We start from the raw sequence: 20,739 nt of genomic DNA on the forward strand, positions 1-20,739 counted from the left end.
GTTGTTTACGTAAGCAATTGCAAATAATGTTTCTTTAAGGGCGCAGTAAAAAGGGGGCCTACAAGGAGGTTGACCGCTCACAGGGTTCACAAACGAAAGAGCTTTGATTTTTCAAAGAAAATACTTGTGCATGAAATACGATGGGGTGGTGAAGTTATTCGACTATTGTACACATGAATGTCTCGCCGTGACCAGTTCCGAGGCACAAATGATGACGGCATTATATACACGTCTATCAACATTTTTCTAGATCTCCAACAAACGCAAAAGTAATAGATTCCCTCGTCCTTCGCCAACATCTGCGATGCGATGGGCTCTGGTGGTTAGTTTCTCGGGTTGCCGTTCTTTCGCACATGCTCTGTTGCGATTGGCACCCGTCGCAACATCTTCGAATGGTGCCCAGTCAGTAGGACAAAAAAGCCGCTCATAAATAGCTTGCCGTAATCCAATTACATCGTGCGCTATTCGACTTTTGCGGTTAACTCGTTGCCGTTGCACACACCCAAGCCCGCAAAAGCCTGTGCCAGGGATTTCCGTGTGGGCAGGAACCTTCCGCAGACTAGGCTAATCCTCTATCGCGAAGCGAAGCCGCCCACGGACATACTTTGTGGACGTGTAAATGTGTGTAATCCGGGACCGTCCGTCGGCGGGACAATAACAAAATTAATAACGCGCGAAAATAACAAAATCCTCCGCGCAGCCAGCCAAGTGGTTTGTGGTTGGGCACCGTGTGATGCGGCGTATCATAATTCCACCGCCATTACCACCAACAATCAAACTAATGGTAAGCACTTTGGTGCATTTTGCTTCGCGCTTTCCGCGCTCATTCCAAGGCTACACCGTTTGGGCCGCGTAAAAGTCGGTCAACGATGAAGGTAAAGATGGTTCCATTTTTCACAGCTTCCCGGACGGTCCAGACAACGCGACGTGTCTAGGGGACTAGCACCGAGAAGCACAATTTATCCACCGGAAACACTCATGTTGAGTAAGTCCAGTCATCCCTCGTCATTTACGCGTCTTAGGCAAGAAAGCGCAAAAAAGGATTGCTCTAGGCGTGGGTTAGGTCACCATCTCGTTTCAGAAGACGAAAATATCGTAATGCCCGAAATGACGGCCTTTCACTTCTTATCAAACCATCCCAATCTGGAATCCCGCTTTGCACAAGCACACAGAACGAGCCTTGTTTTTGGCAGCCTGACATTTGAAATGAGGATGGAGGATTGAGTTGAGTGGCTAACCGCCACAGATTCAGCCGAGGCAATCTGTCCTCAAACCTGAAGTTTGAAACTTTCCTGGGATTTTGCACGCCACATTACATTATTCAGCTAGTGATTAATATCCTACATTGCTGTTTATGCACATAAACATTGACGGCTGAGTGTCCTATTACATGTTCGCTTCAATAACCGAGCCGAAAACAGGGCTCAATCTAATGAGACTGTGCTTTTATTGGACACTGGCAGAGCTGTTGGTCCACCTGGCCTCTTGTTATCTAGAATCGATCGATCTACTCGTTAGTGGCCCCGTTATCAACACTGCAACGAGGCCATTAAATTAAACATAAATACACAAACCTGCTAAATATACGAACAACACGGTACATCACCACCAAAAGTGGAGGACGACAACTCAGTGTCAGTGTCGGTTGGTGACCGCGAAAAACTCACCCAAACCACAACATGCGCAACTGTAATCCGAAGACCAGAAAAAAGACTGCAAGATTGGTGTGTGTGGTTATCGTGAAAATTGCACATTTTGCCCACCCGCGGTCCTGGTCAATGTTTTTTTTTATACCGGATGGTAAATTTTAAGTCAACCTCTACCCACATTCTTTCCATCGGTCAGCAGTCCGGTACCGGATCCTGCCAACGTCACTTCGCCACCGCGCACACGTGGAAGGAGTGTGCAGTGTAATCGAAACCGGAAATTGACTGCTTAACGACTGTAAATGATGTTTCGGTGCGGTGTGAATGTTAATGAGGGGATGCAAAATCGGAATCGCGGGAAACGCAACGGCAAAAATATGTTTTCAATTCCCCCCGTGTACTTAACGGCGCCAATCAGAAACGAATATAAAGCAATTTTCAGCACACGAACACGAATCAAAGCTACGAAGAAAAAAACACGAGTTCAAATAATACGACATGAGTGAAGGAACACGGCCGTCGCCGTGTGTCCGACGGTGGTGGCGATGACGGCAATCACAACTGAAACACTTTACCGGGATGAAAAACTTAAATACGGTGGCAACAATGGTGAGGTGTGTGCATACAATGGACGAAAAAAGACGAACCCGAACGGAACACATATCTAATAATGTCAATCCAATTGTTGGGAAGTTGGGCCTCACTCCTTTGCTACCCTCCATTTCTAATCCCATGACTCTTATTATGTTGCCAAAAGTGAAACAAAAACAGCTCTTTCCAAGAGAGAGCAGGGACATGGGGAATTGGATACCGATGAAACCCACAGCTGTTGCGTCGCTCCGCTCGAAACGGTAGAATCGCATTAGCCTACCCAACCATACGTACCATCTCCCAGTCGATGGTCTTGAAGAACGAGTGGTTCACGATGTCCATGAAGGCCGAATCGCGATTGCAGCCCAGACGGTCGGCCGGATTCTTGTTCAGGAAACCTTTCAGCACGGAGGCGGCCTTCACACTGAGCGACCGCGGAATACGGATCGTTTTCTCCAGTATCACCTGGAACAGATAGTCTTCCGTGTTCTGACGGACAGACGCAACACGGAAGAAGCAACAACAAATTCAATTCGTTAGGATTAGCATAAACTGACCGCGATGTTGCGGGGAAGGGAGCCGCCATCGGTTCCCGGATTCGTGACGAACCTGATCCGGATTCTCGGAAGCACCGGCAATATCGAACGGACTGCGGCCGGCCAACATTTCGTACAGTAGCACTCCCAGTGCCCACCAATCGACGGAGAATCCTGAATGCATCAAGAAATCGCGTTTTTAGCGCCTTTCGAAGCCGCAACATGAGCGCTGTCTTACCGTAGTCTTCCCCACGCAGAATCTCCGGTGCGATGTAATTCGGTGTACCGCAGAACGTGGACGTCGTGTCACCGGGTCTGATGCCCTCCTTACACATACCGTAATCAGTCAGCTTGATGTGGCCCTCGTGGTCGAGCAGCACGTTGTCCAGCTTCAGATCCCGGTAGATGATGCCCTTCTCGTGCAGGAAGTTCAGTGCCAGACTGATTTCGGCTGCGTAAAACCGCGCGTGTTCCTCCGGCAGACGGCGCTGGCGCTGCATGTGGAACATCAGATCACCACCGCGCACGAACTCGATCACGAAGAACAACCTAAAAGAGCGGAGGATAAAGGTGTCAGTTTCAAGAATGGCAATCGCTTGACTGTCTTAAAGAGATGGCTTACCGTGACGGTGTCTGGAAGCACGAATGCAAACCCACCAGGAACGGGTGATTCGAGGCTGTCTCGAAAACATGCTTCTCCGTCTGCACCCAATCGATGTCCTCGTCGTCGGTGACAAGCGCCTTCTTGATCACCTTCATTGCGTAGATGCGCCGCGTTGTCCTCAGTTCCACCATCAACACCTTGGCGTAGCTTCCGCGGCCGATAACGCTGTGCAGCGGAAAAAGGTAGGTCATTCTGAGGCCGCCCTTCGAAACCCAAAAGCAAACCACCGAGAAGCTTACCGGATCAACTCGAAATCATTCAGCGAGTACTGCCGCTGGGTGACAGGCTCTAGCGGTTCCTCCACATTATCGTTCACCTCGACCGGTACCTGGTCGCTGGAATGCAGCTCGGGCGGATAGTCTAGCGGTGCCTGGATGACATCACCGGCACTAGATTCGTCGTTCGGATCATGATGCTGTGCGGTGGTGGTAACAAATAAAAACGGTTCAAAGGGTGCACATCATGAGACGGGTCGGCCTTCGAAAGCGCAAATGCATACGTCCTGCAATTCCAGGACGCACCACAATGGTGACCCCCTTCGAATGCATTACTCTCTCTCCCTGTCACTCTTCGTAGCGTCCGTCGGTGGTGGAGTTTAATTTAATTTTCAACCTTGCTCTTGAAGCTTTCACTCATCCCGTCCGAGGGAAGAACGTGTTGCTGCGCTACGTGCGTCACGACTGCCCTATTTTCTATTCCCGCTTCCGGACTGCGCGCACACACCAGGGCACTCACGGCGCGCAGCATCATCGGAAACGGAAACGAATATATAGAAATGAGGCACGATTTGACGTAGGAATAGAAGGCCACAGAGAGCTTGAAAATTAAAATGCAAACCAACCCTACACCAACCAGTGCGCGGGTGCGAGAGAACGACATTCTGGGTCGCGCTCTTCGAGAACCACCACACCACAGTCCGTCTGTCTGCCGGGGGAGAGGTCTGCTGGCGTTGGGGGTCAATACTTACATCGCGCTCCTTGAAGACCGGTTCGACATGCTCGTTGCTGCACGGTTTATTGCCAAGCTTGTGGCACTTTTTGTGCACCAACAGCTTGCACTGAATGCACTTGAATCCCTGCCGGCCGAGACCCCAGATGCGGTCGTGGCAAAAGGCGCAGAAGGCTTTCTGCAGAGGGTGGACCGGAAAATGAAAGAGCGAGTCATATAAAAGTGTGTAAAAATGGAAAATAAAACACCGTGGAAAAGCAGATCTCTCGCTAGACGATGGCGAGTACCCGGTACCACCGGGTCTGGTGGATCGGCCGGGGAAAAGTCCTTCGTCCATGGAAATTTGTATATGATTTTTTTGCTTGCTTCTCTCCTGGTCTCGTTAAAATGATGCTGCCATTCAATATGCTAGCTCTAAGCGGAAAATCTAATGAAGAAAATTCAATAAACCGAGAGGAGCGTGCATTGCACGGACGGACGGATATTCTTCTCGATCGATGGGAATCTGCTTCCTCTCGCGGTGGATGACCGGGGGCGCCACCGAGTGGACATAGAAAACTTACTCGATTGAATCTCTTCGCTTGGAAAATGTGTCCGTTTATCCGGTACAGCTTGCGCCATCGTCGGGCGCCTCTTCGGTAAATGCTACCTGCAAAATATAGAAAGTCACACGTGAGTAAGCCCTCGCTTTCGTTTCGTCCCAGCGGGATGGTAACCCGCAGTTGGAGAAAAGTAAATTAATGAGCGCGCTTCACACATTCACCATGCGTTGGGGTCTGCTGCGGTAACTTTGTCACGTATCTGATTCATTTGCAATCATCTCACAAGGACGCAGGGTGACACATTATGACAGCAAATAACAATTAATCAACACCACGGATGAGTTTGCATCTCTGGAGCATACGTAGTGGCCTCGTACTTTGTGGTTTTACGCGCAGGCAAGCGTGGCCCGGGCGCCAAATAGCTCCGAATTCAGTGAAGCAACAGCAAATCTGCTGATAGAGCTGAGAACTACACCTCGAAAATCCACGTAGCGAAGCATTCCCGTAGACAAATGAACTAACAGGAAACAGCGGTTTTGGTAGGGAGGATCTACAAGCACAGCTCTCCCGGAACGCTTCCGCTGCGTGTGTATTCCATCAAACTTCTACCCGACCGTCGGTCGGTCGGGTGGCCGTCGGTTAACAAAGAGCAAAGTTTACAGGGTCCTGCTGCGTGTTTCCTCTAGCGAGTTGCCAAAGGTCACCTTAAGCTTGTTGCTCCCGGGAGTGTATCGGAACTAGACCAGCCCCTTCACACTCCAGATATGCTTCAGAGTGTGCCAGACGACGACAACGACCTAGACTGGTGACGGTGGTCTTTGCTCACTCACCGTAAAGATTTGAAGTGTGACGACAATGAATGCTAATATTTGCCTTCCGCGCCCGTGTGTAGCTGGGTGTGCCCTGTGTGTACACAACAGGGTGCACAATGTAACAAAATTAGGTTCCGCCGGCTGCCAGTAACAATGGCGAGTAGTGGGTGCTTCCTGCTATAACAATTTGGGGTTAGAGTATAACATGCACAATGCAGCCATAGCAACATACCGATTTGAGAATCTCTTGCAAACTGATCATTGCAATCAGCGCAGAACGGCTGAATGTAACGGCCGGGGAAGATGTCTAAATCTGGGCAATATCCCAATTGCATTGATTACACAACGCCTTTCCATTAAAGCAGACGGTGCATTCCGGTGCACCTCCACAAACCTACTGCCTTTACCTTCAAACGGCCTGCGTGAGAGAAAGTGTCCTGGACACCGGGGTGATGCCGCACTGTTTGGTAAAAGTACCAAAACCGATTCCGATGTCCCGTATCATCTCGCACGCTAAATGATGGAATAGGCCCCCAAATAGGGTTGTTCTGCGGACAGCTAAAAAAGGCCTCATCGCGTCACCAACAACATCATCCTTCCTTCACTACGGTGGCCTTCGTTCGGGATGTCGTTCCATTCCAGGTGGAAAATCCAATAAACGCCAGCAGAGTCGTCCTTCGGATGCCATTTTCTCGTAAACGAACCACCACCACGAAGAGCCTACTACAGGGCAGAACTACAGCGGATGACTAGCCAAGGATCGAGACACGGCAGCCGAACCGGAAAAAAGCGTTCATCATAAGCCGCCCAACGCTACACACTGGTCTTCCCCCCCGGTGGTCCAGTCGCTGCTGATTTTGTGCTTTCTCGATGCGCGCGGGGAGAGCTTGCACCGCCGGAAGGATAATTGGATTAAGTCAATTAAACTGTTAACTGCTTACACAAGCTGGCCTCACCGCGGGACTGCTGCTACCGCTACATTTCGAGAAACCCGGGCGCAGAAGGACCACACTCGACCGATGGCCGCTGTCGGTGTTTGTGTCTAAATTCTGATGTCGATGATTTGACCCGCAACATGTTTGACCGCAGAAAAATTACGAGCGTTTGCGGCGTATGGCGCATGACCTTTTCCGATCAGTGAGACAGTGTCCTGCAGCACTACAACGGTGAGTAACGAATGATGAATTTAACTGTTCACTTTTACTACGAGGAATATTTGCACACGGTATGATGAGTCATAAAAGATCTCCATTCAAAAAGGATACAATGCACGCACTTTACTTACATGGTATACCAAAGATTTCGCGACGCCGTTGTCTATAACAATTCATAAGCATCGCCCTTTATCAGCAGTTTTGACTAGAAAAGGATAATGGATACCACTATGAAAAAACATGCGTGCTTCAATGGAACGACTTGTCAAAAGATGTTCACTTTGATCGTGTCCATGGCAACATTTCATAGGTTAATAGTAGCCGACTCCATGGGCATCCTAGGTAAACTTACGTCATCGAGTTAGCATAACGATTCAGTTTGTTAAAAAATATAAAAAACGTTCTTCAAAGCAATAAAATTGACCAAAACTGAACTACTGTAAATCCAGAACGCGATCCTATTCGTTGCGATCTCGACTTTTTGCCACACAAAGAACCCCGGTGAGCCGGATTGCCAAACTGCGACGCATTGTTTTTAATGTTCGCTACGAGTGTGTCAGGGTGTGAGTGAGTGGGAACCTCCACTACTACCCACAGCCACTATTGCATCGGGCACTATGTTTCAGCCAATCAGAAAACATGTTTCAGCCCGTTTTGAAGCGTCATCAGAATCCCAAGCACTTAACCAATGAGGCTATTCGACATTCTCATTGCACCAATCGGATTCAGATTTTTTGAATTTGTTATGCAAAGGTCCTGCGACAGCCCTGCGACCGAATGAACGATGCTCATTAAATCGCAATCACAAGAATTCCCACGTCGCCTTCGGCCACTGCTGGGGAGAGAGCATACGATGTATTTTATTAATTGCTCTCCGAATACGGTGCATAAGCTACGCTAAAGTTACTTTGTCCATCGGCCGTTCTAAGCTATTCTCGCTGGAGAAAGAACCACAGCTCGTACGAATATTTTACAACGGCCCGCCAGTACATTCCAATTTCAGCGACACGTTTCTCTCGGGATATGAAGTGTCCACGGACGCTTGGCATTTTGAACAGTGGACGATGGCGATGGTGTTTGAACAGAACAAGGCTCGTCGTGAAAGCGGGGACGGGTCACAGGCGAGAGTATAAAAATTAATATTCCATTACCGTAGTGGATTCCTTATCGCTGTGGTCCCACTTTTGTGACAAGACCTTCCATATATATTGCCGACTCGCCGACTCGCCTTGTCTGGTGAACTACACTCATAGAACCGCACACTAAGCTGCAGATCGGTCCCAAACTTTTGTAATAAGAGATGTGTTTCTAAATACCCCATCAGCACCGGATAATGAGCATGGTGCGCTCTGCTCGGTTCTGTAATACGCTGGGAATGACTGTTAATGTTTCGGAACGATTGTGCACACTAAAAACTATCGATCGATGATAATTCGAATCCCTTAAAACGAACTACACTGCTGGCGGCCCTAAATGTCTGTACCTTGGCTGCGCTTTTGAGGGGCTTTAGCGGGGTGATTTTAGCGCTTATTAGAGACCACCTCCCGCTTACAAAGCTTTATCGCAACCCCAGGAGGTCCCTCCCTGAGGGTCTGCGGTCCGATAATCTCTACACTATTACCAGAAATACGGTTTAATAGCGCAGAACACGTCCGCATAATTCCTGCCTGCCACCGGAGCCTACGGTAACGAACACCCCGTCGTAACGAAAGCCATTGTGGCCGTGTACTTAATATAAATCGGTGTACCCGAAGCTCCCGGACCGGATATTTACCGCCATCGCCGACCGGAACCCGGGTTATTAGCGTCACTCCACTGGGGTCCCGCCGCGCTGCTTCGGAGCGCGCTTCATCGGAGATAAAGTTGTGAATAGTTAAACAAAAGTTTCCCGTTCCCAGCCACTGGTGGTGTCGGAACGCGCACATAGACACACAGATAAAGGATGTCTTTTATCGACTGTCCTGTCGTTGTCGTCCGTGGCGCTTAGAGCAGTTAGTGGAACTCTTGGACACCGGCCCTGCCCGCAGGAAGCACAAAATGTTATAGTTTTCCAAACTGATAACAAGATTTAACCTTCCGAGCGTCGGTCTGCTCGCCATGGCGGACCGTTTGCGGGTAACGTTTCTCTGCTTCTCGTCCCTGTCCGTTAAGTACATTTTGCATTAAAAATTCAAACCCAAACCGTCAAACCCGATGTCAGCGTCCCCACCGGTTCTTTCACTCTCCCTTTCTTCTGTTCGCCCCGAGAAGGGCCAGCGAGCACCACTAAATTCATAATCCTTTTCCTGGGACGCGGATTAAGCGTACCTTCAGCGCGCGAATACTCTGAAGCTCGGAATGGGGAATCCTTGGCCCCGGTCCCCGGTAATTCTGTAAGCTCACGACCGTACCACCGACAGCGTCAGTAAGTCAGTCACGGACGTCCACACCACCGACCAGACCACCAGATGGCAGCAGATTACGATTTACCGCCACCAACATAGCCGTGCGCTCTTTCGCCCCGTCTCGTCAACCGATTTTGTAACAAAATCTCATCCTGCTGCTGCTACACACCTGTGCCCCCTTCTGCCTTCCCCACCGACCGACAATTCATCTCTTTAATGGCCTCTTCAGCGCGCCGCAGAAGACCGCAATCAAAACGTCGGGACCCTTGTTCTGGCGAAGGAGCGCCACCACCGATGCCATCTTCGTGTCCGTTTCAGTGTGTCGCTTGTGTGAATCTGAAGGAGCGCGGCCGTCCGAGCAAGGGGCAAGAGAGATGTGCATAAATTATGTGTGCTCACTTTTTCACCACCCACCCACCGAATCGGAATTGCAGATTGGTGGTCGACGTTGACGACGGAGGAAATTACATTATCGTCATATTTGAGCAGTATCAGAGAGCTCCAGCAACTTTGCCGACCATGGGCATTATTTGGACGAGGTCCGAAAAAATCGAGCTACTTCAAGGACCAGGCACACGAACGAAGACGTTTGCCCCTGGTTCGACCCCCGCAGGAACCCAATCAGCACGCCTGGTTCCGTGCTGCGGTACAATTTACATTCCTAATTAGCAAACAGAACTTTGTTCCGGGGTTCGTTTTCTCTTCGACGAACGGTGACGGCACCTACACGGTGAGCGCGCCGTTGCGAGTCGATATCATTTTCCCCAACAGTTTCTCTTCTTGGCAGATTCGGGATCAGAAATCAGATTCCTGCCAGCATCACCGGTGAAACAAGCCCAGCAAAGCTTAACTTGTTTCGCCCCAAACTTAATATGGGCGCGAGGTTTTCAAATATGTGCAAAATGATGTAAAGGACGACGAATGGCGTTGATTGAATTATGACCGAGGAACTTCACCCGGCTACGGGCGAGCTAGATTGGTACAAGTTTTCTGAAACTTTAAACTCCGTCGCCGTCGCCGTCGCCGTCCTGGAGTTGACGCAACGTTTACTAACGGTATTGAGGGTAGAAGGTAATTAATCTCTCTAAACTAGTGCCGTGCTGATAATGAGAAAATGTGCCGTCCTTTGGTTCTTTTCTAACGCCGAGTAGTTCCACAAATCGTTGTCCCGGTCCGGTGTGTCCAGCACCAATACGGGCGAGAGTTCATTAGGTGAGTGAGTTCCTGTAGAACGCGTGTTGTTGACCTTTTTCCCCCAAAAAGGTCTTAATGGTGCACACACATTGGGCCCCAATCGTCCCAGAGCCTCCAACGAATCGGCAGACGATGGATGCACCGCGCTGTTGCACTGTCTCTCACCTGTTGGTCACCTCATCCGGCAGATGGTGTACTTTTGATTTGTGGGCAGCCGTCGCCGCCACCGGAACGCAATCCATCGTACCATTCCGGACCGACCAGGGCCGGGGGCCGTTGGTTTACGAAAACTCAAACAGAACTCCGCAGCCAGCGGGAGATGATCAAACAAACTGCGTCCAAAGCGTTCCCGCCGGAACGCGGCCGAATCTCTGTCGAGCCTACACGGGCCTTCACTTTCATCGAAAAAGGGGTTACCACGTGGACGACGGTGCGACGGGGTGGCTGGCAGCTCAAATCAAATATCAATCAGAAAATCTCCCCGACAAACTCACCGAGGACCGAGAGGCTCCGGCAGACAACAGCGGCGCCGGTACCAGTGCCGCGTAGGCTGGCGTGTTCAAATTTACATAGAACAGCCAACCGGAACCTACAACCCCGGGGAGACCGGAAGATTGGAAGGCTCACGGTGGCAAAACATCTTTCACCGGAGCGCGCGCAGGATTCCGGAACTGGGAACGGAATAGAACGCGCGACTGGCGAAGCGTTGCAGTGCTGTCGAAACACGCTGGGGTTCGATTGCTGGTTGTTGTTTGTCTTTGCCACGGTGCGAGGATGAGCGGCAGCACGGTTAGGGGCTACGCTAGGGATGACCGTGTGCTGATTAATTTGCCTCAGCGCGGAACGCCAATCATCGCCCGCGGAAGGGAGAGAACACCAAAGTTCACTGTTCTGCAGGAGCATCGATTCCTTGTTCCTAGGCGTTGACGTCCTCATCCCGAGATGTGCCATAAATCTCAACTTAGGCCAGCGCAACAAGTGAGAAAGAACGGTGGTTTGCTTGGTTGGACTTTCGACAGGGACGTCCTTCTGACACCCCAGCCAATTAGTGGGCCCCCATGGAGAGGGCATTCCGAGAATTTGTGGCAACCCTGACGCCACGCTTAATGGATCGAAAGTAATTCGCAAACCTGAGCAACAGCAACGCAATTCGCTGCTCGTGCTCAGAAAACCTCTCTTCGGACCTCGGACTCATTTTAAAGTCCATTGGAATCGGGCTGCTGCGGTGCCTACGAATCCCAACAAGTTTGCCAACTCAAAACTGTACAATCGAAAAACGGACACGGCCAGCACGGAACCATTAATTACTGGCAAAGATCAAAAGGTGGCCAATCAAAGCGAACGTTTCGCCTAATGATGGGGCCCGGCTAGCGTCGCCAACGTGCGGTTGTTTGTTCAATCCTTCCATCGGCACATCCTTTCAATCAACGCAATATTTCCAATCGTCCCGCGCAAAACCCTCAATTAACGTCTTAACGCCGGACCAACACCTTTGCGTTCTCACACTCCTCGGGTCCAGAAACATAATTAACGTGGTGCGATTGTCCCATAAAAGTGTACCGCATCCGGAGCAGCAAGAGTCAAACGAAAAATGGCGGTTCCTTCGGGCAGGACGCACCGCAAGTTCGTGGACCTGATCAGCGAGTTCGACGAGCGGTCCGATTACTTCCTCATTCAACGGTACTTCGAAAAGGCGTACGCAATCCACTACGTGCCACGCAACGGGAGAGAGCGTGCCCTCTGGTACGGATACCGGGCCGCCCTCGGTCTCGTGTACCTGACGTACGTCCACAAGGCGTACTGGATCGCCCGGCACTGGGAGGACAGTCTGAGCAGTGCGAACATCCTCGGTGTCGTGTGGTTCTTCAGTGCGATCATCCTGCGCCTCGCCATCCTCGAGTGGCACTATCCGTTGATGGAGCAACTGCAGACGTTTCTGAACGACCACTCGTACCAGTGGGATAACGCGGCGGTTCACGCCAAACGCACCCGGTTCTACCGGACCACCAATCGGTTCACGCTCACCGTGATCGCACTGAACGTGCTCGAGATTGTGTGCTTCGCAGCGACGAACGTGGTGTCCCTGGAGGACTTTATGCTGCAGTACCGTGGGCGGGTCGTTGGCGGTTGGCCCGTCCAGATCGTGTACGGTGTGGTCACGATGTGCTGGGGCGGGATGTACTGTATGGGGTTCATGATCTGCTATCTGCTGGTCAGTACGTTTGCGCTCGAGATCGACATTCTGGTCTACTCGATCGGTGAACTGAACCGTGAGTTGCGCCATACGCTGGACCCGCTGCGACGGGACCGCTACTGGGACGATGTGTTGCAGAAGCTAAGACCCCACGTGCATCGTCTGATGGAGCTGTTCGAGTAAGCGGACCGTTGCAGGGTTGGTGGAGTTTAAAGTCTATTGTGTCCTGCAAACTTTCAGCAAACTAACGAAACTGAAGGCTGTCATCAATCCGATCGCGTTCGTGCAGTACTACAGTACGTACGTCGTCATAGCCGACTGTTGTCTCATTCTGGCAACCGGCAAGTTTTCGAGCCTTTCCATCGTCTACCTCATATCGATGGCCGTCTTCCTGACCGAATCGTTTCTGCTCTGCCGCGGTATCGAGAGTGTACGGGGTGTGGTAAGTACAATCAGCGCGGTGATGATCTGGGCGATGGAACTAAAAGCGGGTGTCCTGTTCTTAAACCACAGAAAGCGAGAGTCGCCGACGCTCTGTACGACTTCGAGTGGACACTGAAGTTGCACTGCCCCAGCGATCGGCGCTTGGTCCAGGAACATCGCCACGTCCGGCGTACCTTGCTGTTGCTCACCGGTCAAGCCGGCCAGATGGTTCACTTTAGCTTCGCCGGCATCGGAGACATTTCGATGAACAGCTTCGCGGAGCTGGTCGAGAAGAGCTACTCGATGCTAACGTTTCTTTTGCAGTTCGCCCGATAAGCTATGCTGGAGTTCCGCCAGAAAATGACACCCACCATTTGGGGGACTAATCGGCCGGCATCATGGCGGGATTAAGTGTTTTATGCATGTCTGCAACTTTATCCATTAGCGGGCCCCGCCCGTCCGCCTCACTAAATTTCGCTTGCTGTTACTTTAGTTGATTTATCTGTGTCACTTTGCCGTCAGGTTGATGGGCCTTCTGCCGACCGGGAATATTTTTTGTTTTTTTTTTCTGCCAGGCACACGGACCACGTGCGCGCACGCGCCCGCACTCCCTCCCCACCCAAAACGTGCCTTATCCGAGCGACCGGTTCCATTTTGGCCAAATAAAGTGTCATAAACAAATTTTCACTGCAATTTATTCGATATGGCCCGGGGCGATGTGGGCCCGCGAAAAAAGTTTTCATCCCAATGTCGCCACCAGCCCGGACGGACACACATACACACACACTAATGGAGGACAAACATATTGAGCTGGCGAGTTTAGCGACGGTGTCCGCCGTCGTTTCGGAACCCGCCTCCCACCCAAAGCCAAATCCCGCGCATTCAGTTTATTGCAAAACTTCATCCCATTTGCACATTTTTCCATGTGTGAGTGCTCCTATTTCGTCACATAGGGCGTAAAGGTTCGCTCGGCAATAGGTTGGCCCCGCGGGGACCGTGCACGGAGCAAAATAAAGGACCTTTCGCCAAAAGCTCGTTGCCGAACCCCACCGAAGCTTCCGGGGTTTTTGTTGGAAGAACCAAAAAACGAACCAAAAGTCCCTCGCCCCTCGTGGAAACTGGATCAAATCCGTTTGGCCTCTCTCGTTTGTACTTCATTTTTTTCCCTTAACCCCAAAAGCCATCCCTGGCTTCTCAAAGAAACGTGGTAGCCCCGTCTGGCAGAAGCTAAGCCATTTTGAGGCGTTTTTTCCTATTTGCGCTAAAACATAAATTCGGAAAATTCATCAAACATATGCAGCAGCATTTGCATACGCGCCTGGTGACCGCCACCATCGACGTCGACCCAATGTCACGCGCGCTTCTGCGATGCACGAAATCCATTTTCCGGTTCAGGCGCGCGTCCCTCGGGATGTGTGCATTTTTCATCTTCACGAAACCCCGATCGTCAAGCCCTGGAGTATGGTGAGCAGTTTTTGATGAAACAGAAAATCAAAACCCCAAAAAAAAAACGGGACTGGAACTTGACGCGGCCCACAGTAAGATTCCCCAGTGGCGGGCGCTATTGAAGAAATCAATAGCGAGAGCTGCCTCGCCTGCAGAAACCGGAAAATGAACAATGGTTCAGACAAAAAAATGTCGACAAAAAGGCCGGAATAAGCGATAGTGGAGAGCAATTTATTTAAAAACTGTTTTTCACTTCCCAATGGGACGCGGAGCGAGGACATTTATTTTCCACCGGCCCTTGGTCGTATCGGAAAAGTATAAATTGGTGTCTGCTGTTCGTACACCAGTCCGGTTTTGCTTTCCTCATTTTGACAAACACGACAATTCGTTCGCCTCACGCGTCCTCTTACTGCCGCCGTCGGGCACGGACCTCGGGGGTTCACACATCGCGTGGGCCGCCGCCCCTCGGGCAGTATATTTATGCTTTTGCTTCGTAAAACACGCACGCACGGTAGAGGCAGTGTGGCCATAGCACACTGGTCAAACATGGAAAACGAATTAAAATCAATACTTAACCAGTTTAATTTGCACCTCGGCGAGCGCGGCGAGACTGACGTCCTTTGTCACACTGCCCGCGGGAGCGAGAAAGAGAAAGAATAGTTAGTGTTGTTTCATCGTCTTTCGATTTTTCTGGCCCGATCCTGGCGGCACATATGCAATAGGGGCACGATCCAATTTCCATCGCTTTCCATCACTCAGCACGCCCGTGCAAGGTTGCTGGAGTTAAAAAGGCAGCGCGCCTCCATTCGAATATTATTCTGCCGGTCATTTCGAAATGATGAGTGTTTTCAACAGAGGCTTTCTAATTCGCAGTATACAGATTTTATGCACATAAAATGCAGGTATAAGTCACACAAAAAAATGGGAATAAAATGAGCTAGATTGAGGCATTGTTTATCTCGCAAAAGGATTACACAGCTATAAAGATGTTTGAGACTTTGAGTGAACATTCATGCTGCCTTTAAAAGCCGTTGAGGGATGTTGACTCTTTTCAAGAGACTCAACTTTCGAACAACAAACTGACATTCAAAAGGTTTCTCCCAAATGAGCCAGCATTGAAAAAAACTGAAATATTCGCGGACCAGACTTGCGCTGAGCTGTCGCAAATCGCGGGCGCATTAGAGGTCTGTCGGTGTGTAAAATTTGACTCGCTCGCTGGTCAATGTGACTTTTCCCGCTGGAATATATCCCGCACGATGCATGGAGTGGAGCGAACATATTAAAACTAATTTGCATATGCATGAATGCATCGGGAAATGCATCGTCCCTTGCTACGCGCCACTATCACAGGACGAAGCGAATTGAATGTTAAATGTAGCGTCCTGTTTGGGGTAGTTGATTTTGGAAGTATTTTAACGAATGCCGGCCGAATGCGAATAATGGGCTGCGCGCATCTGATGAATAACATTACCCCCTTTACCTTCGCGGAGTAATAAATTTTCCCGCATCAAACTTCGGTACGCACGAGTTAGTTAATGTTTCGTGACGCTCTCGTGCAGTGCATTCGAATACGAAAATGCGCATCGTTTATTTAATGTTCTGATTTTGCTTTTCGTGGCCACGATTATTAGCACGGAGTACAAGCGAGCATTAGGCTCAACCATTCCACTCCAACTCAGTGAGGACAGCATTATTTGCACCGAGAGCGAAATCCCGCTTACTCATACAACAACGTTTCTATAGCTGTTATGCACCTCCGGCGGTCGCAGCCCGAACGGAATGAAAAGCGTAAATTTCCCGTAATTTTACACCAAGCTGCACGCCAAAATGACACACCACACAAGGGACGGGGTGCCTCCTAAGGCGAGGTTTCTTGAAAGCTGCCCCAAGAAGGCTAGCAAACCCCACCACACGGAGATAATACCTTCCGCAGATTACTTGCATCCTTCCGCCCATTATATGGCTCCCTCGAGGAGAACTTCTTCCCGGAGCGCAACATTATTGCACACATCATATGGTGGCGGTGGTCGCCGTTAACGTTTCGTCCCGAAGCCGGTTCGTAGGTTCTGTCCGTCGAGCCTTACTGGAGCACTAATCTAATATGGTTCGCTTGGAACCGGGGAATTGGATGATTTAATTACAATTAAACGCAATCATCGCACCAAGACGATGCCGCCGCCAGCCAGCTGCCTGATCGTCGGCAGGATCGAAGTACGGCCGACATGACCGACTGCGCCGGGTGCCGGGACGGCTGGACTGAAATTGACTAACTGACCGCATAACTGACAGACAGGCGAACCCCGTGCCTTCCGTACGTAGAGCAGTTAACGTAACGAACGATGGCTTTTCGGGGCGCTTACGATTTCCATCCTTACGAGCGACGCCCGCCGGCATAAATTAGCATAGCCTCCGTGTCTCCTCGCAAAGCAGGAAGAAAAAAATGGGTGATGCTTCCTTCCTGTGTATCCACCAAACAATCACTCACTGAGTAGCACACGCGGGGCGCTGTCGGAAATAGTTATGCTCTGTTGTTGGCGGAAGAAGTTGAACCAGACACCGTCGTCTTCGTTGCATGCATAATGTAGCGACGGGACTGGGGCTGCGAGTTATTTGGTCCCGGACACGTCCTCCCCTCGACTGACTCGACAATCTTTCCTCATCGGGGCAGGTCAACGAAAATGATACGGCCAGCCTACGATTTCGAGTGGCCTACGAACCCTGTGCGCTCCACGTGCAATCAGCGTCAAAGTAGATTGCAACCCACCCACCAGCGATGCAACCGCAAGCCGAAAGAAGACAGAGAAATGTGCAATCGCGTATCACTTGCCAACAAAACGGGTCAGTGATTGAGTGTGTGCGTTTCTGTTTGTGGCCGGGCCTCGAATCCGTGATTTTCCATCGTACCACAAAACACTGGAGCCGCCGTGCAGGGAATCGGTTTAATCAGCTGGAAAATCTCCGACCGCACTGAGGCTCCGTCCGCCAAGTGTGCGGCGTTAGGTCATCGTCGGCATCGTCGAGAACGCTCGCCACGTACCGTGCGCCACCGTGCAGATGACACCAACGAAATGTGGATTGCGTAAATTGCATCGCGCAAACGGATACGGTGCGTGCCGCCCGGTCGCCCTCTTCCGCGGGCTGTTTAGAATAACAGACACATACGGCTCCACGCTCACGGTTACCGGGGGTCCACATAGAGTGCGTTCTCCTCTTCAGTACACCAACTCGCCCAAGCGTGTCTCCCGTGAGGCAACGCAATCACAGTTAACGATGATCCGGAACCTTTCTATGGTTTCCAAATGCCGCCCGACTCACGGCTCGGATCGGCAATCGGGGGACTCAGTGAAGCAATCGGTCCTTTATTGCCCGCACCTGCTGAATTGAATCGCCCGCCGGCAATCAATGTTTCGCGCGCAAGGACTTCAAAGACCGTCCCCCATTTCCGGTGCGCGTTCGGTCAACCAACTATCGCCCGGCCCGGCGGTTTAGAGATCCATTTCCTTCAGACATGTGGTCGGTCGGACATGCTCACGCAGGGGACCAGCCTCAAAATAATGCCCCGCGGTGCGACCGAAAGGTTCTCTCGCCGATCGATTGCCGAGCACACGTCTGTGGTTCGTCTTTCTAACCGTGCGCCCGTCTAGTGGCGGCCTTTGATTGCAGAGCGATCGGTAGCACGCACGAGACGCGTCGCAACCTAGGCCGCAGGATTCCGAAGCAAACACGTCCGGATAGGGATAATCCCGAAGTTCGGTCGGATTGTCGGATTGTCTGGCTTCGAGACAGCTTCTGCGCGCCGTAAAGGATTCCCTAACGTGTTGTGGACTTTTTTCATCATCATCATCATCGGGCATCGGAGGCTAAAAACAGCGCACAAAAAATAGACGGTGAGAGGTTAATTGAAGCAAACCGGGAACCCGTGTGGTTCCTTTGCTTTGGTGTTCATTACGACTTGCGTGTGATAATCACTCGCGCCACCGATGCGCGTGCCGTGCGTGCGTGAAGGCAATTGTTCTTCTTTCCCTCTGTTTTATTTCACGCAATTAAGATGGCGGGTTTTGGGCAAGATTACTATCACCCCTTAATCAAGAATTCCGCGAATGACGGACACGGAGCGCACTGTGGATCTGCTGCGGGAAGAGTGTCAGAATTTAGTGGAAGATTAGTGAAAAGTCGCACCAAACATCGTTGCATGATATAAACTTACGTAATGTAGTGATTGCGTTTAAGCGCTCCATAATCGTAGTAAAACCATTCACATCGTTCATTATTTTCCGATCGCTTTAATATTCCGTGCCACCGTTCGGAATGTTGTCCATAATGAAACGATATGTTTTCCAAACCGGACCGACAATGGATTATGCTGGCCAGCAACATCAAACGCGAATGCTCCGACAGAAAGAGAGAGAGATGCGCGCGTTCTGGGATGCGTTTCCACGGTAGCCACCCGTTGAGTTACATGATTCCTCTCTGTCGCTTTGATGTCCGGTTAGGTGCAGGCCCTTTGATCAGCGGGTGCCCATGTAAAACGGCGTCTGTCTGACGGGCCCCCATCACATTCAATTCATTACACCGCGAGGATTGAGGCTCGTTATTGGGGCAAAAATGACGGATATCAAATATTCAACGCAATTAGCGGACCCGGGTCCGGCCGCCGGGCAGCAGTTAGTCGTTGATGATGTTGGGTAATCATTGTGCCATCGCTTTGCTCCGACGATCCGATATCGTTGATAGCCCAACTAACTACTTCAATGGTGTCGCCATGAATGCGCACGACGGTTCGTTAAATTGAGAATTGAGCGCAAGAGGGGGCATTGGGAGAAAGACCCACCGAAACTGCAAGATGCAAGAGATCGCAGATCCTAGCCAGTCGCGTGTGCGTGGGAAAAATATGGCAACACTTGCGGACGGGCGTGAAGCGTAAGAGTAATGGTTGTTAGTAAAAAAAAAAAAAACGGAGCCTTTGGCCAAAGGATCGAAAAAAATCCACGGGATTATCGAAACCCTGGCACTGCCTTTCGGAACGACGATAGCGAGGATTGGAGCACCACGAAGAAACCCGACATGGCACACGTTCGCCGGCCGCCAATTCCATTTCCCGTGAGCCGCCTGGTGCGAGGTCCTTTCATCGATCACACGGAAGGGGTGAGAAAGATTTATGCTTACAAATAGAGCGCCCTCCGAGCATAAAGAGCAGCGCACTCGAAACTCGGGGGTTCTACTTAATATCGTGTTAAAAAAAATAACGCCAGCCAGGAAGCGTTTTCTAAAGCTGCCTCTATATGGGTTTAAATTTTCACTAACATCCACAGGAGAAGAAGATGGTCCGTGACTACCTCCCAGGGTGGGGTTCCTATTTTCCTGCAGTCAACGCAGCGGCCCGTGATATGATTTATTCCAGAACCGAAATTTATAGCATTTCGCTTCCAGTTGCGAATCACGCGGCATCCGAAGGCAGGAGCCGTGGCAGGATTCACACAGCTGCTTCGGGAGAAGTTTCAGCGCAGCTTTTGCAGGCAAGCACCCCGGTTGCCGATATTTATGATCAAAAAACACACACACAAGGGCGCGGCCCCAACAAGGATTCAACCGAGGGCGACCTAAGAAACGGTCAGAAGAAGCCGCCCTTTGGCGTTCTTATCCGCCACACCCTGCTGTCCGTAAACGATTTTCAGCTTCTCTCGGGCACCTTAATGAAGATCATGAAGCTAGTTATGAGCTTGCTCGAACCCATCGTCGTCCCTGCCAGCCTCGTTTGTAACAGTTGCAGCTGACTATTTTATGATTATGACCCGCGCGCTTTCGACAAGCACGAAGAACCACGGGAAAGAAAAGACCGAAATTCTGCGGAATGTTCAGGATGCGCCCAAAAACGATGGCATCGCTCCACGCGGTTGACGGGTGCAATCTTCTGGCAGCGGAGGCTTCCAGACTAGCCACATGCGCTGGGTGTGGCTGGCTGCAGAGCAGAACCGTTCGGCTTCGAATGCTAGCGCCACCATCGAAATGTTGACCGGAACACGGCGGTGGGCCATTATTTTAGCTTGAGATGACACAGATGCTGCTACGCCGGCCTCGCCTGCCTGGGGCAATTTCGATGCCCTTCGCGGTCTTCCGGGTTTCGGCAACGTTAAGTAACTTCCACGGTGGGCTCTGAATGGAGTCACCCCGTGCGGATCCCAACACCGGGGAGCTTATGCTCTAA

The 20,739-nt window shown here is 50.9% G+C and overlaps 1 protein-coding gene across 1 annotated transcript in view; it reads right to left on the minus strand.

Annotated features, from left to right (window-relative positions):
- LOC131216328 (atypical protein kinase C) overlaps positions 1-20,739 on the minus strand; it is a 101,399-nt gene that overhangs the window by 7,268 nt on the left and 73,392 nt on the right. Inside the window, exons 4-10 of the mRNA XM_058210783.1 lie at positions 4,949-5,034; positions 4,405-4,563; positions 3,677-3,852; positions 3,396-3,602; positions 3,012-3,322; positions 2,847-2,947; positions 2,532-2,726 (exon numbers count right to left, since the gene is read on the minus strand). Coding sequence (XP_058066766.1) covers positions 2,532-2,726; positions 2,847-2,947; positions 3,012-3,322; positions 3,396-3,602; positions 3,677-3,852; positions 4,405-4,563; positions 4,949-5,034 — 1,235 coding nt within the window. The remainder of the gene's footprint in view (positions 1-2,531; positions 2,727-2,846; positions 2,948-3,011; positions 3,323-3,395; positions 3,603-3,676; positions 3,853-4,404; positions 4,564-4,948; positions 5,035-20,739) is intronic.

Source organism: Anopheles bellator, chromosome 1 (genome assembly GCF_943735745.2).
Source record: "Anopheles bellator chromosome 1, idAnoBellAS_SP24_06.2, whole genome shotgun sequence".
NCBI classification, from domain to species: Eukaryota; Metazoa; Arthropoda; class Insecta; order Diptera; family Culicidae; genus Anopheles; species Anopheles bellator.